At 38.7% G+C, this 27,965-nt stretch overlaps 1 protein-coding gene across 15 annotated transcripts in view; it reads right to left on the bottom strand.

Moving 5' to 3' along the window:
• The window catches only part of PPP1R12B (protein phosphatase 1 regulatory subunit 12B), a 205,943-nt gene that overhangs the window by 143,884 nt on the left and 34,094 nt on the right, over positions 1-27,965 (bottom strand). For all 15 annotated transcript variants that reach the window (XM_077902521.1, XM_077902522.1, XM_077902517.1 and 12 more), the window contains exons 2-4: positions 14,675-14,805; positions 8,322-8,440; positions 908-1,067 (exon numbers count right to left, since the gene is read on the bottom strand). In XM_077902521.1, coding sequence (XP_077758647.1) covers positions 908-1,067; positions 8,322-8,440; positions 14,675-14,805 — 410 coding nt within the window. The remainder of the gene's footprint in view (positions 1-907; positions 1,068-8,321; positions 8,441-14,674; positions 14,806-27,965) is intronic.

Genomic DNA, 27,965 nt, shown 5'->3' with positions numbered 1-27,965 from the left:
TTCGGGGCACTTACTAACTTTCCAGTTGATCTTTACAGGAATTCATACGTTTACTGCAGACTCTCAAGCTCCCAACTCTGCGAAGTATTTGCAGGGACTTCTTGCTAACTACAAAGCTATAATCTGTGTGTGTAAAGGAAGAAAAGTAGGACTCCTGAGGCCCCAAACTGTACTGGCCTGATTGAGGTTACCTATATCACGGGCCTCCAGACACCGAAGAAGTGAGCAGAATATGAATGTCACTCTCAGGCAGAGACGGTCTACCGACATACTGTCACGCCTATTAGAAACCGCAGAGTAGGTGGGATACGAAGCTCTGGAGGATTCTGGCAACAGCCCCACAGACAATGCTATTTGCTACCCATGTATTTGGGAAAGTCTGTCAACAGTAAGCACCAAAAGCTACATTAGTGTGTATGGATGTAAGGAAAAACGGAGCAGTAGAGGAGCAGAATCCAAATTCCCTCATGCCAGTGGGGGGAACTATCCTATCTAATGGGACCCTACACACTCAAGACCTGTAGCATTCATCTAAGGAAAGCAAAGAAATTATCTATGTCCAAAAAGGACCCAAATGATCACATGTCACCAGAGGAGGAGCCTGCAGGGATAGTAATGATAAATCACAGAACTGGAAGAGATCACGTAAGGTCATCTTCTAGGCCAGTGAACCTCAACCGTGTTTCGTATCATACAGTCAGTGAGAAGCTAGAGTGACAGCAGGAGGGTGGGAGACCATCTATGGATTAATATCAGCAATATATAAGTAAGAACTGCATGATCAGAGAGGAAAACAATTAAGAAAGAAACACATTGTAGTTGAAAATCTAATTCGGCCCCTGCTTCCAAAACCCAGCTCATCTTCCCCTGGTCTACCAAACTCCTGATTAATGGAAACGGACAATACCTGAGGACCTCAGAATAGCCCTTGGCAGCAGCCACATGGAGGGCTGTGGCCCCTGAGCGAGGCTGCCTTACATCCTCTATTTTCCCACTGTTGAGCCACTGGCGGGCATCCTGTAACATCTGTTGTTCCTCTTCTTTTCTTGACTGCTCTAGATCAACTCCTGCAGAAACCAGATAGCCAGCATTAGTAAAGGTCCATTTAAATCTGACAGGATATTTCCCTTAGATTCTAAATACATCATAAAAAAACTACAAATAACAGTTTAGTCATCAAGTTGGGTATTCATCAAATTTACTCTTTATTTAGATGAGCAATGACATTTATACACATATTAGTAGTTTTACTAGGGTTAAATCATCATTTTAAATACTGTGTGATGGCAGATCCATTAAAGAAACATGCTTAAAATTGTCTTCAATTTTAAGAACATAAAGACCAAAGTGGACATTAGTTTTGTATGATGGTATTTGTACAACACTTCAAATGATGGTATTTGTACAACACTTCAAAAGCCTTTTACATATTAAACTACTTTAGCTTCTCAATAATCCTTTGAGGTAAATATAATAGATATTATTGTCACCATTTAACAGATGAGAAAATAAACATAGAAAGGCTAGGTGCCTTGCTCAAAGTCACAAAACATACTAGAGCTGTCACTGGAACTCTGACATCCTGGGTCCCGGTCCATTGCTCTCTCCCACTTACTACTCCATAATACTCGTCTCAAAGAATCTTGGTTTCGGGTATGGTATACTTTAAACACTAATCTACTTCTAATGCTCATTTCCATAGTAGGGAAATACACTGACTTGAAGCTATATAACCTAGAGCAGCGGAGTAGGTCATGTGCAGTTAAAACTTTCAAGGGAATGCAGCTTTTGTTTTGCTTTAAAACACTATAGAAAAAAATTTTAAAAAATAAAACATTATAGAGGGACACCTGGGTGGCTAAGTGGTTAAACACCTGCCTTTGGCCCAGGGTGTGATCCTGGGGTCCTAGGATTGAGGCTCCCTGTGAGGATCAGGCTCCCTGTGAGGAGCTTGCTTCTCCCTCTGCCTGTGTGTGTCTCTGCCTCTCTCTCTCTGTCTCTCAGGAATAAATAAATAATATCTTTAAAAATAAATAAATAAAACATTATAGAGAACTCCAAAAAGTTCCTCCCTTTAGCCAGCAACTCCCCAACATCCATGCCACTGAAAAGGGGCTGGAGTGGGGCATTCCCCCTTATATAAAATAATGACATGTCCCAAATACAAACATACCCATCCAAAGAGTTCTATACTCATAAGCAGGCTTTATCTGTGCTTGGTCTACTCCTTTTCAACTCACTTAAAAAAATAAATTAAATAAATAAAAACCTATGAACTATCTAAGGATTATCTGTCTGATTTAGGGAGACAGATGGGGTAAAACGGTATGCAATTTATTTTATTTCTTTTTTTTTCTAGCGTCACTGAGATACAATAGACATATAACAACACTGTGTAAGTTAAATTTGTATAACATGTTGATGTGATACTTATATATTGTAAAATGATCACTACAATAAAGTTAGTTAACAACAGTATCACCTCACATAATTACCATTTCTTTTTTGTGCTGGGAACATTTAAGATAGCTCAGCAACATTCAAGTTCATAATACAGAATTTTTTTTTTAAGATTTATTTATTTATTCATTCAGAGAGAGCAAGAGAGAGGCAGAGACACAGGCAGAGGGAGAAGCAGGCTCCACGCAGGAAGCCCGATGTGGGACTCGATATCGGTCTCCAGGATCACACCCCGGGCTGCGGTGGCGCTAAACCATTGCGCCACCAGGGCTGCCCCAGAATTGTTAATTACAGGGACTGTGCTATACATTAGATCCACAAAAGTTATTTTATAACTGAAGTTTGTACCCTTTGACCAATATCTTCCTGTTCGTCGCCACCCCTAGCCCCTGTTAACCACCATTCAACTCTCTGTTTATATGATATCATGTATTTCTTTCTTTCTCTGTTTGACTCATTTCCTTAGCCTAATGCCCTCAAGGCCCACCCATGTTGTTGTACATAGCAATATTTCCTTCTTTCTCATGGCTGAATAATATTCCATTATATATGTATAATATCTTTATCCATTCATCCATAGACTGACACTTAGGTTGCTTCCATATCTCGGCTATTGTGAATAATGATGCATTGAAAACAGGAGTACAGATATCTCTTTGAGATTCTTTTTTTTTTTAAAGATTTATTTAAGTGAGGAGGGGCAGAAGGAAAAGGAAAGTGAATCCTCAAGCAGACTCCCGCTGAACAAGGAGCCCAACCTGGGGCTCAATCCCAGGACCCTGAGATAAAGAGTCAGACACTTGACCAACTGAGCCACCCAGGCACCCATCTCTTTGAGAGCTTAGTTTTATTTTCTTCAGTTATATACCCTGAAGTGGAACTGCTGGGTCATATGGTAGTACTATTTTTAATTTTTTGAGGAAATTCCATACAGTTTTCCATAGTTGTTGTACCAATTTATATTCACACCAACTGTGTACAAGAGTTCCCTTTTCTCCACAGCCTTGCCAACACTTACTGTCTTTTTAATAATCGTCATTTGAAAAAAAAAAATAGCCATTTGAATAGGTGTGAGGTGAGATTTCAGTGGTTTTGATCTCCATTTCCCTGATGATTAGTTATATTGAATATCTTCTCATGAACCTGTTGGCAATTTGTATGTCTTTGAAAAAATGTCCATCCAGTTCCTCTGCCCATTTTTTGGTTTTGCTTTTACTATTGAGTTGTATGAGTTCCTTATATATTTATCAGATACATGATTTGCAGATACTTTTTCCCATTCTCTAGGATATCTTTATTTTGTATATTTCGTTGTGCAGAATATTCTTAGTTTGATATGGATCTGCTTGTTTTTGCTTTGGTTGCTTGTGCTTTTGGTGTCATATCCCAAAAACTTGTCAAGACCAATGTCAAGGAGGTTTTTCCCCCATGTTTTCTTCTAGGAGTTTTATAGCTTTAGGTCATATGCATTAGTCTTAACTCCATTTTGAGTTAATTTTTGTTAGTATTTTATTTTTTTTAGAGATTTTATTTATTTTTTATTCATAGAGATGCAGAGAGAAAGAGAGAGAGAGGCAGAGACACAGGCAGAGGGAGAAGCAGGCACCATGCAGAGAGCCTGACATGGGACACGATCCTGGGTCTCCAGGATCACACCCCGGGCTGCAGGCGGCGCTAAGCCGCTACGCCACCAGGGCTGCCCAATTTTTGTTAGTATTTTTTAAAAAGGGTCCCATTTTGTTTTTCTGCATGTGATTATCTAGTTTTCCCAACACCACTTATTGAAGAGACTGTCCCTTTCCCTATTGAGTCTTCTTGGCTCTCTTGTTCAAATATTAGTTGATCATGTACATGATGGTTTATTGTTGTGCTCTTCATTCTGTTCCAGTGGTCTGTGTATCTATTTTTATGCCAGTTTTGATTACTAAAGCTTTGTAATCAGGAAGTATGATGCCTCCAGCTTTGTTCTTTTTCAGGATTGCTTTGGCTATCTGGAATCTTTGTAGCTCCATACAAATTTTAGGATTGTTTTTTCTATTTCTGTGAAAAATGCCTCTGAAATTTTGATAGGGATTGCACTGAATCTGTAGATGGCTTTGAGAAGTAGGGACATTTTAACAACATTAATTCTTTCAATCCATGAACATGGGTGGATTTCCATTTATATGTGTCTTCTTCAATTTCTTTCTTTTCAGATCTTTCACCTCCTTGGTTAAACTTATTTCCAAGTAATTTATTGTTTTTTTTTAAAGGTTTTATTTATTTATTCATGAGAGACACAGAGAGAGGGGCAGATACATAGGCAGAGGGAGAAGCAGGCTCCCTGCAAGGAGCCCAATGTGGGACTCAATCCTAGGACTCCGGGATCACGCCCTGAGCTGAAGACAGACACTTAACCGCTGAGCCACCCAGGCGTCCCTAATTTATTGTTTTTAATGATCTTGTGAATGGGATTGTTTTATTTCTTTTTCAGATAGTTTGTTTTTTTGTGTATAGAAATGCAATTGATTTCTGCATACTGATTTTGTATCCTGCAACTTTACCAAATTTGTTGATTACTTCTAACAGTTTTTGTGGTTAGTCTTCAAGATTTTCTATTCAGGAGATCATAATCATCTACAAACAAAGGAAATTTTAGTTCTTCCTTTCTGATTTGCATGCCTTTTATTTCTTTTTCTTGCTTGACTACTCTGGCTAGAGCTTCTAGTACTATGCTGAATAGAAGTGGTGAGAGTTGGCACCCCTGTTTTGTTCCTGATCATAGAGGAAAAATTGCAACCTTTCACCGATGAGTATGGTGTTAATTGTGGGCTTGTCATATGTGGCCTTTACTATGCTGAAATAATTCCTTTTATATCCAGTTTTTCAGAATTTTTACCATGAGAGGTTGTTGTATTTTGTCAAATTCTTTTTCTGCATTTGTTGAGATGATTTTTATCTTTCATTCTATTAATGTTGTGTATCATATTTATTGATTTTTCTGTTAAACCCTGCATCTTAGAGATCAATCCCACTTGATCATAGTGTATCATCTTTCTGTTGTACTGTTGAGTTTGGTTTGCTAATATTCTGTTGAGAATTTTTGCATCTACATTCACCAGGGATATTGGCCTATAGTTTCCTTTTCTTGTACTGTCCTTATCTGGCTTTTGCATCAGTGTAATGCTGGCCTCATAAAATGAGTTTGAGAGCATTCTCTACTCTTCCTTCACCTTTTTTCAAAGAATTTGACAACAATTGGTATTGATTCTTCTTTAAATGTTTGGTAGAATTCACCAGAGAAATCATCTGGTCCTGGGCTTTTCTTGTTTGATTACTAATTCAATCTCCTTATTTGTTATCAGTCTGTTCAGATTTTCTGTTTTTTCCTGGTTCAGTCTTGGTAGGTTGTAAATTTCTAGGAGTTTATTCATTTCTTCTAGGTTATCCAATATGTGGGCATATAGTTGTTCACAGTAGTCTCTTACAATGCTTTGTATTTCTGTGCTATCAGTTGTAACGTCTCTTCTTTCATTTTATTTTATTTCAGTCTTTTCTTGTCTAGTTTAAGGTTTGTCAATTGTATTTATCTTTTCAAAAAACAGCTCTTAGTTCCATTGATCTTTTCTATTTTTTTTTCTGATCTCTGTTTCATTTATTTATGCTCTGATCTTTGTTATTTCCTTCCTTTTGCTAACTTTAGGCTTAGTTTGTACCTTTTTCTAGTTCTCTGAAATGTAAAGGTGAGTTGTTTGTTTCAGGTATTTTTCCCCTAATGTAAGCATTTGTCACCATAAACTTCCCTCTAAGAACTGCTTCTGCTGCATTCCATACATTTTAGCATGCTGTGTTTCCACTTTCATGTGTTTCGAGATATTTTAAAATGCTTCTTTTGATTTCTCCTTTGACCCACTGGTCGTTTAGTAGCATGTTGTATAATCTCCACATATTTGTGAGTTATTGATGGAATGTTCTACATATGCCTACTAGGTCCATAGGGTCTAAAGTATAGTTCAAGTCCAGTGTTTTCTGTTTGGATGACCTATCCATTGTTGACAGTGGGGTACTGAAGTCCCCTTCTATTATTGTATTACTGTCTATTTTTCCCTTCAGATCTGTATTTGTTTAATATGTTTAGGTATTCAAAGGTTGGGTGCATATGTATTTGTGACTATTACATCCTCTTGATGAACTGAAAGAGGTATCTGATTTAGAACATACCAGAATTCCACACAGAGTAAACAGTGCTGCAAAATTGACCATACATTTGAGTACCTCTTTCAACAGGAATATTCCTTAATTCAGGTTAGAAATCAAAATAGAAAAGTTGGTTTCATGGGGTGCCTGGATGGCTCAGTCAGTTGAGTGTCTGGCTCATCATGATTTAGGCTCAGGTTATGATTTCACGGGTCGTGGGATCAAGCCCCTCATGGGGCTCTGTACTCAGCAGGGAGTCTGCTTGAGATTCTCTTCCTCTGCCCTCCGCCTTCTCTCTCTCAAATAAATAGATCATTTTTTTTAAGTTGGATTCTTAAATCAAAGATAAATTTTTTAAAGATTTTATTTATTTGTAAGAGACACACAGAGAGAGGCAGAAACACAGGCAGAGGGAGAAGCAGGCTAGTCTCCCTGCAGGGAGCCTGATGCAGGACTCAATCCCAGGACCCCAGGATCATGACCTGAGCCAAAAGCAGAGGCTCAACTGCTGAGCCACCCAGGAGTCCCTTAAATCAAAGCTATTTTTAAAACCCATCTGTTAAAAAAAAAAAGTTTTTATAAATTGTAATGCCAATCTTAGCATAAGGCTGAGTGAGACTGAATGGTAAATTTGTGTAAAATTCTTTAATTCAAAGGGCACAAAAATTATACACGGGAAGGCAATAGAAACAAATATTTACTGCCCTAGAACATCATTATCATAAGGTAGGCATTGGCATACTTTCCACAAAAAGGCAGATATTAAATATTTTCCACCATTCGGTCTGTTCAACACTGTTGTAGTAGTGCCAATGCAGCTTCCAGGAATATGTGAACAAATGGATGTGACCAGGATTGGCCAGCCTATTCTAAAGGATCATATCAGGAAAGGGCACATGGGCTAAATCTCTTGAAATGAAGTGCAGACTGTGGGTAAGTTAACAAAAAGACTACAAATCACTACAAATCATGTCTGCAAAGTTTTTTGATGGTTCTTAAAAACTTCCTAAAACCTGTCCTCCCTGACATTCAACTATTTGCAGTATTTTTTAATTAAAAGAACACAGAAACCTTCAGGAAAATCCTGACTTATTCTCTGATATGAATTCTTCTGAAAATTAAAATAAGTATTTATAGAGTTTATTCTTCTAAATAACAAACAACAGAATGATTTTCATGGTCAGTATGGTTAAGGATCATCTCAGAAGTTATAATACTTTCACCAGCACCACTTTCAGCTCTCATCAAGAGAAAAGATGCAAAGTCATAAACAGAATTTGATAAACACTCAAATTTACATTGTATACCATCCTTTCTTTAGACTTTATAATATGTAGCAAAATCCAATACTATCTATGTGCGCACAGTGAGAAACCCTCATGCTCCTCATCAGCCTAATTTGTATTATCAAAGAACACTGAGGTTCCTCCCAACTATCCAATGGGTATACATCCTCAGACATGGCAAATACAAGGAATGACCAGCCATCCTTTTGACATTTAGCCTATTCTTGTGTGAGTTATCAAGAGAATACATAATGTTGGTGATAATTGATGTCTAATGCTGTGCAGACAGATCTAATCCTCTCCTATCATTTGCTAATGAAAAGCTCTATACAGCAAATGGATTATTTTCTAAGTGGCATGTTTGAGTCTCTCTAGGCCCCTTCAAATCACTTAGGTTACCTTGCTTCTTCACTTGCTCCAGAAGAAGATCCTTCATGGCGGGCTCTTCTGCAAGGTCAGAAGGGACTTCACCTTCACTATTCACAATACCCACACTGGCTCCATGGTTAATGAAATACCTGCGTAGACAAGATCCAGGATCTACATTATCTGTCAAATATCAATTTATGCTTGTGTATATGGTCTTCAATGCAGAGCAAGGCCACTGTTTGGGGGTTTTATGGTCCCAGATATTGTTCCATTATTAAATTCTAACTCCAATGATTAGGACTGGAAGCTTCTCTATTTCATGACAAGCAATACCAACAAACTGGATTTCTTTCACACTCATATTCCTAACTTCTACCCTCTCACTCTCGCTGGATAGAAAGAGACTTTCTAAACACCAGAAGGAAGACATGGAGCCATAAAAACTCACCCACCATCCCTGAGGCCCAAACACAGATTCCCAAAAGGACTTACTTATATACTTGTAATGTTGGCAATAAGAGCCCTTGGAAGATCTGTATGCAAGTAATTCTCACAAAACTTTCTCAGTGTCACATTAGAGTATATTAAATAGTGCTGAGAATGAATACAGAAAAATAATCAAATAAAATGTGCATGAATCTGACTAAATTATGCCTCCACAAAACTCTCCCTGCAACCAGCCATCTACATGAAACCTTCTACACTCTAAGAGGGAAACTAAATTACTAAAGAAATAAATAGTTAAATTCTAATTCTAAATAGTTAGATTCTATTGAAATACAACACTCAATCCTGAAGAAGAAAGGTCTGATCGTTTTAATACCCTAAATAGATCCTTTTTTTTTTTTTTTTTTTAATGATAGTCACAGAGAGAGAGGCAGAGACACAGGCAGAGGGAGAAGCAGGCTCCATGCACCGGGAGCCCGATGTGGGATTCGATCCCAGGTCTCCAGGATCGCGCCCTGGGCCAAAGGCAGGCGCTAAACCGCTGTGCCACCCAGGGATCCCCTAAATAGATCCTTTTTGATTTCTGAAGTGCTTTCACATAAAATTATATGTGTCAGACAATCCTATGAAGTAGACAACATGGGCAGTACTACTCCACAAGAACTTGAGGTTCATACGTGTTGAGTCGTTTTCCTAAAATTATAGATGTGACAAATGACCAAGGTGGTGGCTCCAGCCTCCCATTTTTAAGTCTAGTTCATCTGTTCAGTTAGATCAAGTTGCTTTTGGGCCAGTAATGCTGGGAACTCTAGTGAATACTCAGAAGTATTTTAAAGTGGGAATGAAAAACTAATCAAATCGGATTTCAAGTAGGTGAAACATTTATTGGTCCCCTACTATGTTTAAGGTGCCACGTTTTAGATATCATAGATTTTCAAGAGATAATCAAGATTATGGTCACTGTATACAAAGAGTTGGCAAAAGAGAAAGAATCAACAAAGACTATATTAAAATCATGTTTTTGCTTTCTCTGTGCCTAGTACCTGGTATAACAGAGCCTCAATAAACGTGAATTTCTAGCTCAACTGCACATATATAAAGTGCAAAAGCATTCCTGAGTCATCTAATTTTCAGTTGTCTCTGTCCTTCCCTCCCAGTCTCAGAGAAAGACACATTATTTTCAATTCGAAGGTTAATTCCCTGTATCCACTTTCTTAACTCTATCAAGTACCAGTCCTCTCTGTCGTCAGTTACTCCTTCATTTCCGCATATTCAATAGCTTCTCTCCTGGTTCCTCAACTTCAGGCCAAAGAAACATTCAATTATACCTCCTCCCACCTTGAAAAATCAAAATGGAAATAATCCACACAGTAAGCACCCCATTAAAGCTTTTTGGATTGAACTGTATCCCATACTCTCATCAAACTGAACCATTTAATGTTCCCAAAGACACCCCACGCTCACTTCAGCTCTCTTCCACAGCTCAAGTAACTTCCTCTACTGAAACACCCTCCCCCCCATCCTTTCCCTTCTAGAAACTCCATATCTCAAGGTCCATTAAAAAAGCTTTTGCCTTCATGTGTGTGGCCTATGTCTGTTCTCACCAACTGAATTCTCTGTCTCCTTCCTCTCATTCCACTCTCTCCTCCCACCCCTCTCCCTCTGCTAAGACACTATTGATGCAACTGCTACTTGAGGGCAGAAACTGTGTCTTACTATTATCGTTGCTATGACATTCTGACATCATCTCTTTTCTCTCAGTGCTACATAAATATCACCTGAAATAAAGGAAACATCTTAACCACTTTGCTCTGACATCTATTGCATCCTTTACTGAGGCAGGACAATGTCACTTAGGTATGCAGGTCCCTGCTTTTCCCTTTTCTGACATGTTCTTATGCTTACAATCAAAAAGACTCTTTTCTAGAAAGCAATCTGGCTTACCACGAATCAGAGATTACTGTTAAGAAAGGCTAGTTTTCTAGACCATTGTTAGGAAAAAAAGAAGTAGAAGCCTGTTTAGTTTCACACTTCTACCTGAACAAGAATAAATATCAATCTATAAAGTAATACTTACTTTACCCCTGAGAATCTTTATAATTACCCAGGGGCTCAGAAATACCCATTAGCTCAATAAATATGCCTTTTAGAAAATAAAGCCTTTCTACTCTTTCTAACTCATCATTGATAAAAGATACTTTTATTATCTAAAGGAGGAAGAAAGAAAATTTAATGTGCTTAAAAACTCAGAATAAATTAGCATCCCAATAAACTATAAAGTCAAACTAAATGCTATACCCTTGGGTCAATCTGCTGCTTCTAAGTTCAACACTTATTGGTAATAAAAATATTAAAGCATCCAGCTAACTAACAATAAGCCTAAACTCAAAATGAGAAAAATAATAGCCTCTAAACCTCTTTTTAAAAATATAAAAAATTTGAATTCATACTGAGTTCAAATATGAGACAAAAAGGTAATGGAACATGAAATAGAATGCAAGTAGATTCTTTTTTAAAAAAGATTTTATTTGGGGCAGCCCCGGTGGCTCAGTGGTTTAGCACCGCCTTCAGCCCAGGGTGTGATCCTGGAGACCCAGGATCGAGTCCCAAGTTGGGCTCCCAGCATGGAGCCTGCTTCTCCCTCTGCCTGTGTCTCAGCCCCTCTCTCTCTCTCTGCGTGTCTCTCATGAATAAATAAATAAAATCTTTTAAAAAAAGAAAAGATTTTATTTATTAATTTGAGACAGAGTGAGAGTGAGAGAGCAGGATGGGAGAGGGGCAGAGGGCGAGGGATAAGCAGACTCCCTGCTGACTCTGGCCAGGATCCTGACCTGAGCCAAAGGAAGATGCTTAACGACTGAGCCATCCAGTCACCCTGTAGATTCTTCCTAGAATGTTAGTTTGCATTTTGTTTGTTTCCACTCCCTTGAAATTTAGAATTCCTATGATAATGAGAATAAGAGTATAAAATTTAAGATCTTTAAGATTAAAAAAAAAAAAAAAAGACAAAATGACCAAGGGCTAATCCTATCTAAAACATTGTTCACAGCCCCTAAGGTAAAGCAACCAAAATGAGTAACATAAACAGTGGAGTTCTTTTCCATTGTACAGAAAACAATGCTATATTTTGCAAGTAAATAATGACAAGATCAAAACCTGTCTAAATAATGATATACATAATGAAAGATAAATTAAAGAAGGCCATCCCTATCACTAACCCACCTATGCAATAGATTCTAATGTAGGTCGTCTCTCTCCTGGTCAGACTTTGATGTCTGAGTAATAATTTATATAAGGATATAGTAACTCTCACCGATTCCTTTCACTCAAGGTAATATTTATTTGCACAGGAGATTATTAAATTTTGAACTTATTTTCAAAGGAATTGTGTTCACCACAAAGATGAATTAAAGGAATCACTAAAAAAACACTTACAATCATTCTCTGTACTCAGCTTCACAAAAGGAGAAAAAAAAGAGACTCCATGGACAATGCCAACACAAGTGATCCTAATTCTAAGCATGAGTTCTGCTTGTTACCTTCTAACGGAAAAAAGTGAAATTCCTGAATGTAACGAGATCTGGGTAACTCAAAAATCACAAACAAGCCACCTGAACAAATAATGAAATATAAAAAATGAGGTGTTAACATGTTCTATAACTGTCTCTTAGATACATTTTTAAAGTAAAAATCAAAATACGAGGAAACCACCACAACTCTTAGACATCAGGATGTTGGCATTAGTGGGTAAGGCTGATAATCAGAGCCTTTCCTATGAGCCTCTGAAAAGAGGGCAGCCGAAGGGATGAAGAGGTGACTGACTTTTACTAAATTAGAACAGGGTGAAGAACCGAGACTAAAGAAAACTGCATTGTTCACCAATGCCGTTGTCCACTTTTTAGAACAAGCAGCCCAGTCAAACACCAGCACTGCTGCCTAGTGTTTCTCTGGCTCTGACTCTCCCTTTGTTTAACTTCTCCCACTGAACATCTCTGGCTCAAAAGCAAAACAGAGACAGAGGCTCTCCCCCAGGAAACCTGGGCAAATCAGATTGTGCGGGAAGCCATTCCCAGGCCTCCACATAGCTGCCAACATAATCCTCCCTGCTGTTTGCTGGATAAGAAAATGTAATAGAAAAAAAAAAAAAGAAAAGAAAAGAAAAGAAAATGTAATAGAGCTCTAATTATATGGAAAGGGGCCTTAAAACAAGCATCTGATTTTCAAAGGATCACAGAATACCATGTTTTTATTTAGTGAATTTTCCTTATCAACCTAAATCTGCTCTCATCTAGAATACATTCAATTGCCTCATTTTAAAGACGTTTCAACTGCTAAAGTCTCTTTCCAATTTAAAAATAACCTTCAGGGGTATCTGGGTGGCTCAGCTGGTTAAGTGTCTGACTTAGGTCATGATCTCAGGGTCACGATCTCAGGTTCCTGAGATAGAGCCTCCTCTGCCCCAACAGGCTCTGCAACTCACTGGGGAGTCTGCTTGAGATTCTCTCCCCTCTGTCCCTCCTCCAACTCACACACACGTGCATGCACACACACACACACTCTCTCTCTCTCAAATAAATAAATCTTAAAAAAACCCAAACCAACCTTCAGGGGTGCCTGGCTAGCTCATTCGGTGAAGCATGTGACTCTTGATCCCTGGGTTGTGAGTTTGAACCCTACATTGATGTAAAGATTACTTAAAAAGCTCAGCATGGAGTCTGCTTGAGATTTTCTCTCTCCCTCTGCCTCTGTCCCTCCTCCTGCTTGCACGTGTGCTCTCTCTTAAAATAACTGAACTCTTTAAATTAATTAATTAACTAATTTAAAAAAATAAATAAGGGACGCCTGGGTGGCTCAGTGCTTGAGCATCTGCCTTCAGCTCAGGGCGTGATCCCAGGGTCCTAGGATCAAGTCCCACATCAGGTTCCCCGTGAGGAGCCTGCTTCTCCCTCTGCCTGTTTCTCTGCCTCTGTGTCTCTCATGAATAAATAAATAAAATCTTTTAAAAACATTAAAATAAAATAATAATAATAAATAAGTAATATAAAAATAAAAATAACCCTAATTCCTTCATTCAACATTTATTTAGTACCTCTTATAACCCAGACATTAGGTGGCCTGGATTCTTCTGCTCAAGGCAGGGGCAACTAGTTGTCACAGAGGTCAGGTGCTACTTATGTGTCTTAATAAAAATACCCATTCAACTAATGTAGAGAACACATGCCAATCCCTACTCTTCCTTTGTTCCATGTTTAGGCTCATTCTTCTGCTATTAATTATATAGGTATTGTAATCAGTATGCCTGACATTCTCCACTTTCATGAGCACTGATTTTTTTTTTCTTAAATAATAAAATAAGTTTACAAAGAAGCCCAGAAAAAAATCTCTAGACCTGCCCACATATTGTTATAGCTGCTCAGAAAGTGACCCAGAAAAAAAAAAAAAAAAAAGAAAGTGACCCAGAGAGTGCAACAGAAGCCACCTCTAAAGATCTCAACAAATATGAATTACCTGAAGACAGAACAAAAATTTCAACTAAAAAACTGTGGATTTGGGGTACCTGAGGGCTCACTTGGTTAAGTGGCCAACTCTTGGTTTCAACTCAGGTCATGATCTCATAGGTCATGAGATCGAGCCCCATGTTGGGCTCCATGCTCAGCAGGAAGTCTGCTTGAAGATTCTTTCCCTCTATCCCTCACCTGACTTGCACTGTCTTTCATTCTCTCTAAAATAAATAAAGCTTTAAAAAATAAATAAATAAATTGTGGATTTAGCAGGTATATGAAAACACAGTATCAATTATTCCTTACAAATGATTCAACCTCCTGTTTTTATAATTAATAATAGAAATTATAACTATTTATGAATTCAAATTTTTAAGAGCAAAAGAGAAATGAAGGCTACTCCTACAAATAATCCAAACCCATACAGAGACTCACTCTGCTATGTTGAGATAGCCACAGGAAGCTGCTGCATGAAGGGGTGTCCAGCCCTCGTTGTCTTGTTGGTTTACATTGGCTTTGTTCTCCACCAGAAACTTCACCATGTCCAAATTTTCATCAATACAGGCCTGAAAAGAAAAGTCCATTCATTCACTCAACAAGTACTTAACTGAGTTCTACTATGTGTGCCAGATACTACTCTGGGCACTGACAATACAGCAGTTGTAATGATGTATTAATTTCTATTTCTTGCATACTGGTAAAAGTGTCCAGAGCATGACTTCTGAGCTTTGTGATTTTATACAAACCCCTGAAATGTCTGCATGCCTCAATATCTCAGCTGCGGGGGCACCTGGGTGACTCAGTTGAGTGTCCAGCTCTTGGTTTTGGCTCATGTCATGATTTCAGGGTTATGGAACTGAACCTCATGTCAGGCTCTGTGCTCAGCTGGAGATTCTCCCCCCGCTCCCCGCCACTCACTCAGCCACACACACGTGCTCTCTAATAAATAAATGTCTTCTTAAAAAATTTCAGCTGTGAAATAAGTATAATAATACTTATTTTATTTATAGCACTACTAGGATGAATTGTGAAAGCTTGATTTCTAAAGCACTATAAATGGGTGAGCTGTTTCATCATCATACTATCAAAGAGGACATACTAGAAACCACTAATCTGCTTATGAAGTTCAAAAGAAAACAGTCACACAAAATCAAATGCAATTTTCTTAGTGGGAAGCTATAGATTAAGATTCTGGGATTGCCAAACAATCCCTACTTTGGTGAGAAAGGATGAGATGATCACTTCAAACTGAAGAAATGTACTTTCTTCTCACATATTTTTTTAATGACTCCAAACAATATGGCAAAGTATATTTATAGTTATGGATGGCTAGGAATCATTAGCTGCCCATCTCAGACCAACAATTAGGAGAAAGCAGACGAGCTCCTTGATAGAAACTTTAAGGCTACCATAAGCCTAAAACAAAGTCACATATAGCAATGATATTTGCAGACCAAAACACGGTCTTAACTTATCTATAAAAAGGAGGCAAAATGCCCACATTAATAAAGGTTGTCATTATCAAGGTTTTGATGGTTCTAAAACAGTTGGGATAATTCAGGACCCAGAAACAAATGAAACTCCTTTAAAAAAACAAAAAAACAAAAAAAACCTTGTCTTTAAGTCCCCTCCTTGGGCAGTGTGGGAGTGTGGTGGGAGTTAAAACTTTAGCTCAAAAGCTATTATCAGATCAAAATGATTTTCTATAATAATATCAAAACATTAGGGATGCCTGGGTGTGTCAGTGGTTGAGCGTCTGCCTCTGGCTCAGGGCCTGACCCCTGGGTCGCAGGATTGAGTTCTGCATGGTCCTCCCTGCAGGGAGCCTGCTTCTCCCTCTGCCTGTGTCTCTGCCTCTCTCTCTCTACGTCTCTCATGAATAAATAAAATCTTAAAAAATAATAATAATAATTTAAAAACATTATTTGCCCTTTTCACTGTGTTGACATTTGCACTAAGGATACAAAAGGTATTATGGGTACAACTACTGGTGCCTTAGTATGAATCAAGGTGGTAGCACTGAAGGGTACTAGTCCTCACTGTATCCTTCCATACCACACACTTGCAGTTTATTTTATATATATATATATGACTTAAGTAGTACATATCTTACTCAGAGACTTACAGGAACTTCCTCCAGAGATAAACCTCATATCAATCCTGCCTAGAAGCAGGGGCATGGATGAACAACAACTGATTCAATTTGGATGAAAACTTAATTAGGTAACCCTAGTTACCAAAAAGCGTCTTTGCTCATTTATCCCCAAGCCATTTGATGCTCTTTTTACAATTACTGAGATTAGCTACTATATCAGCCTAGATTTGATTTGATGCAATATAATATATTCCTCTAACCTGACCTTTGGAAGCCAAATGACTCTTATAGCCAAAATTCATAATGCCTTCTTTTTCAACAAGTAGCTCCAAAAATTACATTTCTTCTACCATGTTCTCTTAGGTTTATCAACTTCTACGAGCATTTCTTACTCTTTACTTCTATACCATGTAAAATATTTCATAATTAGGGGCACCCAAGTGGCTTAGGGGTTGAGCATCTGCCTTTGGCTCTGGGTGTGACCCCGGGGTCCTGGGATGAGTCCTGCATCGGGCTCCCTGCAGGGAGCCTGCTTCTCCCTCTGTCTACGTCCTGCCTCTCTCTGTGTGTCTCTCATGAATAAATAAATAAAATCTTTAAAAAATATTTCATAACTATTATTATCACTATATTTCACACATATTGCGTGTCTGCCAGTCTGCAGTCCCCATAGGATAAGGTTTGCCAATTCAGTGCAGAGTACCTTGCTTAAAAACTGTTAATAAAGACTTTTACGTGAAAAGATGGAAGGGAATACTTTTAAAAAAGGTACTGAAGTCTAAGGAGAAGAAAATGCTTGGCCCATGTTATAATAAACTCCTGTATCACAAAGATCAAATGTGCCATCTCAACCTGCGTCAGACAGCTGGGTAAACTGCTTCCTGCTTGGTTGCAAAATTTCTTTGGCTCAACAGTCTAAAAACTTAGCTCCAATGGCCACGCCATCAGCAGGCAGACTTTTGGAAGCCAAGGTTTTCAAGATCATTCTTTGTCCTTTGAAGATGACAGCAGCCAAATCCCAGAGGATCTAAAATAAGCCCAGTGAGTCCAGGTATCAAACAGGGGAAAACTTCTCTTTCTGTCTCTCTTACTCACTTCTCTCCCTTCCTCTTCTTAATCTCCTTCACTCTATCACCACTTCAGTTCTCTTCCTTTTGAGTTTTGTGATATTTTCGTCTATGTATCTCAAATTCTTGATACAGTATTTTTAGTATTTTTAGACATTGTGAGGATGTTTGAGAAGACAACGACATCAAAAAGCTGGCCCAATCTGCCATTTACTTTAGCAGATCATCAATCTCCAACAAATCATCTCAGAGAAAATAAAGTAGGTCAACAGTTACGGGGTTATTCCCCATACCCTCCACAAAACGAAGGACGCCATCTTGTCAAAAACATCAGCTTTAATGTCAAACAGACCCGGCCGCATACCAGCTCTGCCAATACATCTAACCTGGAGTGAAGTATGTAACCGGAGTATCAGTGTACTCATCTATAGCATGAGAATACCACCTACCTCATAGGATTTTGTGAGGATCAAAGGAGCTAAACCCTGACGTTGTTGTTTTTAAGCCACCAGTTTAACAAATAGCAACTTCTCCAGGAAAGAGCACCAATTGTACTAACTCTTCACCCATCACTGCCCTCCCCCACCTCCAGTATCTTAAAGGAGGAAGGCAGTTTGATTAAAATATGTCTTTGAACTATCAAGATTTTAGAGCTTGTTTATTAAGTCTGACTCCAAAAAATTCCCTCTTTAGTGTTCAGGATCCTGCAGGTTCCTAAATTCAGGAGCTAAGTGAATAAAATAGCATGTACAATGTTTAGCTGAAAGGGAATCATCCTCGGAGACAATCAACACAGCTGTAGGACACTCGTGCTCATGAATATCTTGGAGTGACCATTCTCTTTTTGTTTCTGTCTCCAGAAGAAGGAATATGACTAAGGCCACGAAGAAGAGACAAATAGTCACTGAAAACCTTCTCAAGTGAATAATGACTAAATTTAGATGCCCTTCTGCTCACTCCATCTGCAGCTGTGCTGCTGACTCATTCACGAACGAAGCCTGGTAGACGAGCAGATTCATCTATCTATAAAACCTTGTCCAGGGACATGGACTCCAACACGATATCTCTACATAGAGCTATGACGAACCTTCCAGCTAGATGGGTCTTTCCTTTCCTTGAATAGGCAAAGGATGCTAAAGAAGTTTCTGACGTTACTCATGACATCAATGGGAATATCCTTTGCATTTAACCCAATTCCTTTTGCTGTGGCTTACATTCATTCATTTCCTTCTATTTTTCATTCCTGAGGACACACAGAACATTACTAAAATAACAAGTTCTCCTAAGCTTCTTAACAAAAAGAAATATTTAATTATCAGTCCAGAGAGATGTTAGAAAAATTGCCAGATAATAATGTAAAGCTTCCTAAAATCAGCATGTTACATTTTGCTGGTAATGATAAGCTATCTCCAAGGAAAAAGACTTGATTTTACCAATAAAATGATAAAAGAGCACTATGATCTCTCTACTGTACCTAATATTCCTCCCTCTATATCAAAGACAAAAGTGGCTGATGGTTGCTCAGTGCCAGGGTTAAATCTGGGAGTGCAGAGAAAGCCTTACAAAACAAAGCCTCCTCCATTCCCAAAATAGCCTGCAACTGTCACCACCACCAAGTGCCGCTGGCTCCAAGAGCTGACCTTGCTCTCGTGTGTCAGAATACTGCTAAAACTACCTGCCTTTGCCCCAGAACAACTCTCTTCCCCACAAAACCCAGCCGCAGATGCCAGGGCAGATGACGCACTTAGAAGCTGGGCTTTATGCAGCATACCACCTATGTGTTTGGATTTTTCAGCTCACACTTGCCTTGATTTCAACAAATCATGCTAAAAAAGGTGTTGGGAGGTGATGATGTTTGTAACATATCCCCATTCCATACATTTCACAATTTTGTCCTTTAGCCTCCCAAAATTTATATAATTCAATAATATTAATAATTTACATACAGGGTATATAATTCAAAATTTATATAATCCTCCAAATTATATAATTTCAACTTTATGCTGAAAACTCTCAATGTTTGGAGATAACAGCAAAGAGCATAATTTCTTTCACACAAACCTTACACATTCCTGAATTACCTATATGAACATCTTAAGTCATTCCTAGCAAAGCTAGAATATAAATTCCACAAAGGCTACTTGTTCACTGATCTATTCCAAACACCAAAACAGCACTTGGTACATAATAGGCCCTCAATAGATGTTTGTTAAATGGAAGAATAAATGCCTAAATGCATAGAAAGTTACATTTTCTATACATTCAGTTGATTCTCAGATATCTAGAATCACCCAAAGACGTTGCTCTAGGCTCCCCAAGGTGATTCCAACAAAATCATACAGCACATCCATGTATGGACTAAGGCCAGGTCAAGGATGTTGTATATTGCTGCCTCCCATCCATTTTGTATTGGCCATGCATCTCCATTTCAACAGTGTAGTGTGTTGAATGGTGGCCCCTCCAAAAGATATGTCCATGTCCTAGTCACTGAAACCTGTGAATGTTCCTTACCTACAAGAAGGGTCTCTGCAGATATAATTAAGGATGTTGAGATGACAAGATCATTCTGAATTATCAAAGTAGGCCCTAACTCCAATGACAAGTGTCCTTAAAAGAGATAGATAAGGGGCACCTGAGCGGCATAGTCTGTTAGGCATCTGACTCTTGGTTTCAGCTCAGGTCGCAATCTCAGGGTCATGGGATCAAGCCCCATGTTGGGCTCCATGCTCAGCACGGGGTCTGCTTAAGGATTCTCTCTTTCCCTCTCCCCCTTCCCCAGTTCATGTTATCTCCCTCTCTCTCTCTCAAATCAATCAATCAATCAATCAATCAATCTTTAAAAAGCGAGAGAGAAAGAGTGATAGGCAAGGGGAGATTTGAACCAGACCGAAGTGGAGGAGGCAATGTGACCAAAGAGGCAGAGATTGAGGTGATAAAGCCACAAGTCAAGGAATGTTGACAGTCACCTGAAGCTGGAAGAGGCAAAGAACAAATATTCCCCTATGGCCTACAGAAGGAGTGTGACTTTATCAACACCGGTTGATAGATCAACTGGTTGATAGATCAACCAATCAATAGACGGTTTCAGGCATCTAGCCTCCAGATAATACATTTTAGCTTACGCAATAATAAATCTCTATTGTTTTAAGCCACCATGTTTGTGGTAATTTGTTACTGAAGCCATAGAAAACACAACTGGAAAAAACAAACAAACAAACAAACAAACAAAAAAGAAACAACTGGCAGAGAACAGGATATCAGAACCAGAAGGGTCTGCTACATCCTTATCTCTTGGTATTAATGAAAATCACAGTGATTCATCCCTTCTTTGCTGAATGAAACATGGTCAAAATATTAATTATACTACTATTTAAAAGACAACTATATTTAACAGAAAGTTTTAGAAGGTTTTTACCCCCAATTGTTAGCCTTAAATAGCAAATGCCTTGAAAGACCTGCCCATGGTTCTTACACTAGATATTTTGATGGAAGTACTCTGGCTGAGGACTAAAACTGAAACTGGGTGGCAGTGCTGACTGAGGAATTTGCTGTGAAACCCAACATTTCAAAGCTCAAAGTCCCCTTGCTCCAACGAGGTAGCCTTAGCACAGAACTAGAATTTATACCAGCAAATTAAAGGTGATAAAGGAGTCAGTAAATTTGGAAATCTCAACCATCAGCAGATCATCACTACGAGAAGGCTTTAACATATTAGTAGTTAAGATTGACTGATCCAGTGCCTGAGTCACTCCTTCCAAGTACCCGTCTCTATTCCAATCATGATATAGTATAACTACTACTCAAGTGAGAATCATAATAGCATTCTGCTCCAACATGACAGGTGACTCCAGCAACTGTCAGCCCTGTGTGAAAGACTCACAACCCCACTGGCAAAGACAGTTTGGCTCCCAGATGGTGAGAACTATATCTGATTATGTACTCAGTGGTCAGACAGGCTCTGGACACTGATCTGTTGTAGCCTTTTGAGAGCGATAGCCAAAAGAAACAGTAGAAGTAAAGAATTTTCCATGGAGTGTCACACTAAGATTTTGTCCTCAGTAAACTGGCATATCACCTGCAAGACTGTAAACATTTACAATTTGGGACCAGAAAACAACTTCCTTCAGTTAAGGCCAAGTATCATATCGCCTAACAGTTGACAATATTTAGATATCAAAAACATGTTCATTCTGGTTCTACTAAGGCCTTTTCTAAATGCCCCAAGCTCTTATTCAACTGTTTCCTTCAACCTTCTTCATTCCCCATGCATTTATCCACTTAAATGAAGAAAAGCCCATTAAGTTGTCTTACAGGTATTACTTCGGCAACTTTCGTACCATATAAGGCTATACTCATCTGATGTATCTCTTGTTAGATCAAAGCACATTTTTAGAAAGTTGAGAAGAAAGAAGAAAGGGCCCATCCTTTTTATAGCCCATGGTTATTCTCCAAACAGAACTTTTATAGTTCCACTGTGTGCAAATCTCTGTCTCATTACTCATTGGTAATCCTGATTTTGAGATTTTAAATAAATATCAATTTATTGTTGAGAAACAATAAATGAGGCCTCATAATTATCGTAAAAATCCCAAGCGTGAGTTTCTCTCAGATCAAAAGAGCGTATACATAGCTGAGTCACTCAGACACTTGTACATAAATAAGAAAGCCCTTATTGAAGTTATTTTCTTACAAACTCTGCATATAAGACCTGAGGCACACCAAGTAAGGGGATGATCCGTCTGAACAGATTTGATCAAATAGGTTCTTGGGAAAAGCCTATTAAAACAAAGATGTAAAAGAAGGGAAGAACATGGTAGCTAGAGCAATAAAACACTAGGCCTTTTCATGTTATAGATGGAGAAACTAGTCTCAGGAAAGTTAAGTGACTTATTTAAGGTCACATATTCAGTTGCAGAACCACCTAAATGTTTTCTACCGACCAACTTGGAGGTATCCAAAATAGAGTTCATGGGCCAGTCTCCAGATACCATTTGGCTCATGGAACATTTTTAATACCTGATACTATCTTCCTAAAAATAACTTTGCTTCAGCATATATCGGGTAAACTGATACTAGTCTAACTCTCCAATAATTTCATATGAGGAATGTAGCCAATTGATCTGAGTTGGTCACTCCTGACTGGCCTGAATGCAAAGCATAAAGATTCCATTAAAGCATGCTGGTCACCACTCTGTTTATTAGCATGAGTCTGGATTAGAAACCTCCCTCATATCTTGGCTACCTGTCTTAACCACAGCCCCCCAAAGGTCTATTCTGCTGCCAACTTGGCAGGTAGAGTAAATTGCTGTCCCAGGGAGAGGGATTTTTCTATTTAACTCCAGATCACTCTGTGCCCATAAACAAGTGTTTCATAAGCCACAAGAGTATGGCCTGAAAGCTATGGCATGGGCAATGATCCACAGCTGTCAAGTAAGCCTTGCGAAAAGAAGGAAGACAATTCTGGATCTGAGTAGGGTAAGGAGTAAAAGCCACAAAGAAATTGCTGGAAGACAGAATTCTCGGAAAGTATAAATCAGCACAGCAAATTTTACCCCTGAAGTGAGATATTAAAAGAAGAGGTGACTCTTCCCAGCACATTTTCTTTTTTTTTTTTTTCCCCAGCACATTTTCATCAAGAGTTTTATACGGGCAAAGCTAGTCACAGGATAGTTCATATCACTTTTTGGCATTTCTCCCCACATGTACGGTCCTCTGTGGTAGAAAGTACTAGAGAAAGCAACCCCACTCAGAACACTGTACTGGTTAAGAGTACAGACTATGGAATAAGACTTCCTAGGCTCAAATCCCAGGTCTACTAAATTTTGTGTTCTTAAAACAAGTTACCTCTGTAGGCTCCAGTTTCCTCATCTATAAAATTATCGTACCAATTATGGTATCTACTTCATGTGGTTACAAATGAGCTAATGTACATAAAAATACTTAGTGTCCAGCATAGAGTTAAATGCCACTAAGCTGCTCTTAGTATTAATATTATTAATATTATTACTACTGCTTCCACCACCACCACCTTCATCTCTAAGAGTGAGTGAGAAAGGGTAAAAAGTGTATATTTAAACATAAATATAGCATAAACTACATAAGTTCTCTTAGATGCCAACAGACCATAGTCAGGTTCTACTACCATGGGAAGGAAGTAAATTAAAAGGATTAGAGGAAAGGGAAGACTGAGCCAGGAGTGGAAGAATTACTCCTACAGCTGGCAAAGAAGTTCAGGGGCTGCATACTGGGTTTGGCCATAACAGAGTCACTGGCTACAGAGGGGTCCATCTCTCGTCTATTGTTAGTACAGGCAGAAAACCTGAGAACTCAGATGTAAGTTCCGGATCTGACACTGACTCATATTACCAAAGAACAGGTTAAGAATTTATCTTAGTAATATGTTCCTTGACTGTAAAGTGACTTTCCATTTAGTCATGTAACAAACTTACTGAGGCCTACACTCTGCCAGACATAGTCCTTAGGGGAGATGCCGGAATTGGAAATGAATGAGACTTTACCCTTTAGTGGCAGAAAGATGTATGTAAATGATACATGCAACAGAAATCATACTCTGATACAAAATGAGTGATATGTCTTAAGTATCATAATAAAGAGTAAGAAGTCACTAACTTTGGGGATTACGGGGAACACTTCACAATAATAATACTGATATTATTATTCACCTGAGTTACAAAGGAGGAGTTAGCCAATTTAAAAAGCAGGGATGAAAATAAAATAAAACAAAATAACATAACATAAAATGAAATAAAGTAAAAAAGCAGGGATGAAAAGCATCAGAAGCAAAGGGAACAGTAATTCAAAGGTCCAGGGAAAAGGAAAAAAAAGAAAGTCTTTTGGAATGGTGAGAAGTTGGGATGTTTGTACTTAGATGCGGATGGGGGTAAACATGAAAATCTGAACAGGGCTTCATTTGCCATACTGAAGAATTTGAATTTTACTCGACAGGTTAATGGGAAATAGAAGGAAGAAAAGCTGGTAGGATAAGTTGGCAGCAAAGAAAGTCCCTGTATCTCATGATAGAGTTGAACCTTTATCCTGAAGGCAACAGGGAAGTACTGAGTTTTTTTCTTTTTAAAAATTTTATTTATTGCGATAAACCTGATGCACAATCAATAAATAAAATAAAAATTTTATTTATTCATTCATGAGAGAGGCAGAGACACAGGCAGAGGGAGAAGCAGGCTCCTCGCAGGGAGCCCGATGTGGTACTCGATCCCAGGACCCTAGGATCACACCCTGAGCCAAAGGCAGATGCCCAACCACTGAACCCCCGCAGGTGCCCCAGTAATGAGTTTTTTTTTAAAACAGGGAGTAATATCATCACAACTGTATCTTAAGAATGGTAAATGTAGTAGGAATGTAAAGACTGAACTTCTGGCAGGAAAAATTCACAACAGAAACATAACTGAGAAAATTATAATCAAGGCTCGAAAGGATGAGGTTTTGAAAGAAGGTACTGGCAGTAGAGCCATGGAAGAGGGGATGGCTTTGAGAAACATCCCTGAGGTAGGAGGGACAGCACGGCTGATTAGAATGCCACGGTGAAGAAGGGTAACAAAGCGATAGTAAAGAGCTCAGGACACTGGGTAGACTGCAACACCACGCAGCATTACAGGGAATATAAGGAAGTCTTAGAAGTCTTTTCTGTTGCTGATTCCCATCTAGTGCTAATTTCTGCTAAAGCCTAAGTGACTTATATCCAGGAACTACATCTGAGCAGCAAGATAGCGTGTACTGCTCGCTGCCCTTTCCCTATTAAATAATCCTAAAGTGAGCCCAGGGAAATCGATGCCAACCAGCCCAATCTCACAGCTGTTCCCAGCCCCACAGCAAAGCCCTGGTTGGGTCAGTGTCATGAATACGGCAGCATGGCCTGGCAAAGCATTATTGTACAGGAGCCCACAGAACAGGGGAATTGAGGTTACAGCAGAAGGTCTCCGCTACTGCTGAGATCTCTTCAAAGTCACATGTTGCTGATAAAAATGGTGACTGTACAACTCAAGATGACACCTCCAATTTTTCCTCTAAAATTAAAATCTTTGGGATAGAAAAATGTTGTAAATCAAAAGCATTGTTTGGCCTATGTGGCATTTTAAAAATAAGCATTTTTCACATTTAAAAAAATCCACGGGGATCCCTGGGTGGCGCAGCGGTTTAGCGCCTGCCTTTGGTCCAGGGCGTGATCCTGGAGACCCGGGATCGAGTCCCACATCGGGCTCCCGGTGCATGGAGCCTGCTTCTCCCTCTGCCTCTGTCTCTGTCTCTCTCTCTGTGACTATCATAAATAAATAAATAAAAATTAAAAAAAAAATCCACATTCAAGATTTTTTAAAAATTAGAATATCTGGCAATGTAAAGTAGCAGTTAATCAGGGTTGAGTGGCAGGTGCCTTCTCTAGGCAGAGCATGAGCACCTGATGCCCCATGCCCCACCATCCTCTACTATTCTATACTTAGCCTGCTTTATTAAGTTATATTACCTGCCTATTCTTTTTAGGCATTTCCCCAAAATATTTAATTATGAAAATGTTTAAACATAGAAAAGTTGAAAGTATTTCATAGTGAATACCCACCTACCTTAACATGACCTGTAGTTTGTTCACCACTAACACTATGCTAAACTTACTTTATCATATGTCCATCCCTTCACTCCTTCATCTCATTTCAGACATTTATAATAGTTTCCCCAAACACATCACACATGTATCATTAGCAAGAGTTCAATATTTGTTTAGTGTACTATTTTTCTGTTGAGGTAAAATTCACGTATAGTGAAATGTACAGATCTTCAGTACACATTTACTGAGCTTTGACAAATGTATACACTTGTGTTTTCCATCACTTTAGGCATTTCAGCAACCCTGAGGCATCTGACCCCTGAGACAGAGAAATGTTTTTCTACATTACTCTGACCTCAGCACTGTCAATAGCTAAGAAAATGCTGGCTACCAGTGGAAACATAGTTGACCTCTCTTAAGGCACCATCTTGTGTCTGATGGGCCTTAACAGACCAAATCTGGGTATAATAAATTTTGCTAATACTATGAATTCACGATTGGGACTGAAAGAGAAGATGCTGGTGGGTAAGACTTTAGAAATCTGAATAATGCTTTTTCCTGAAAGCTTTAGGCTCAACAATATAAGAAACACGGCCTATAATTCAATCCTCAGACTGATAAATCCTAAAGGTAGGAGAGTGTGATGAATACTAAAAAGCAACAGATAACACAAACATACCAAATATAAGAGTTAGACTTCACTCTCCCTGACTAGCTTGGTGGTAGTGCCAAGGTAACCAGGAAAGCTCCTTTATTTACTTATTAAGAAGCAGCATTCCTAAGCTTGGAAGAGATCAGGAATAGCAAAAAAAAAAAAAAAGTAGAAATCTCATGTTCCAAAGGCAGAATAATAGACCAGTGAAAACCCAAAAATAAGGATTCAAAATTTACTATTAAGTCAAAGACTTTCCACAGAGCTAAACAATGCAATGGCATCCTTTATGGAAATGAAAATGAGAAATGCTCCCTGTCTCCTTTGACGGTAAGTGCTTACTTATCTGAAATCAAATACAAGCCTCTCAGAGCACTTCACTGGCAGTGTGCTCAGAATAAGTTGAACCTTGCCAAGACAGAGAATTTCAGACGCTGTTGCGGAGGTGCTGAAGGTTAAGGAAAGAGTGTGTGGTACCTTGCTCTTTCAATCTATCTCAACTGTCTCATTTATGGAGTGGCCTTGGGCCCAAGATCTGAGCAACTGTGTATCTAGGACAGAGGTGGAGGGCAAACTTCCCAACAGAGTATGGGACATTACAAGACACTGTACAGGCAAACGAGTCTAACTTTACCGCCATAGCCCATCCTAATCTTCCCACAATTAAGTTTCCTAGCTGTAAGATAGAAAGCACCAAACTTAACCCTCCTTTTATTTCAGGGTTGGTGTAAGGACACATGAGATAACAAATATGAAAATAGCTTTTTAAAAAGATGAGCAGTACATAAACCCAACTATTGCTATTAACACGCACTCTGTGTTATTTTAGAAAACAAAATATACTATGAGGCAATCTAGTGAATTGTTTTAGAGCAAGGGTCAGCAAACTTTCTGTAAAGAGCCAGACAGTAAGTATTTTAGGCTTTGTAGGTCATACAGTCTCTTGCAAATATTTAACTCTGCCAGCTATCGTGTGAAAGCAGCCATCACGATACTAAACCAAAGAGTGTAGCTGTGCTTCAATAAAATCTTATGGATACTGAAATTTGAATTTTTTTTTTAAATTGGAATTTCATACATGTCTCACATGTCACAAAATATTCTTTTACTTTTTTTAAAAAACTAATTAAAAATGCAAAAACCATTTTTAGCTTGTAAGCTGTACAAAACCAGGCCATGGGCTGGATCTGGCCCGTGGGCTCAAGGTTGCTGACACCCAATTAGGGCACTGGCTAAAATGCTAGCTGTGAATTTTAATGGCTATAAGATCATAGGTAAGTCTCTTAACATCCCTCTGCCTTGGTTACCTCATCTTTAAAATGGGAATAACAATA

This window comes from Canis aureus, chromosome 6 (assembly GCF_053574225.1).
Source record: "Canis aureus isolate CA01 chromosome 6, VMU_Caureus_v.1.0, whole genome shotgun sequence".
In the NCBI taxonomy this organism is placed as follows: Eukaryota; Metazoa; Chordata; class Mammalia; order Carnivora; family Canidae; genus Canis; species Canis aureus.
The sequence above is the reverse complement of the archived record's forward strand: the minus strand, read 5'-3'. Positions and strand labels throughout refer to the sequence as shown.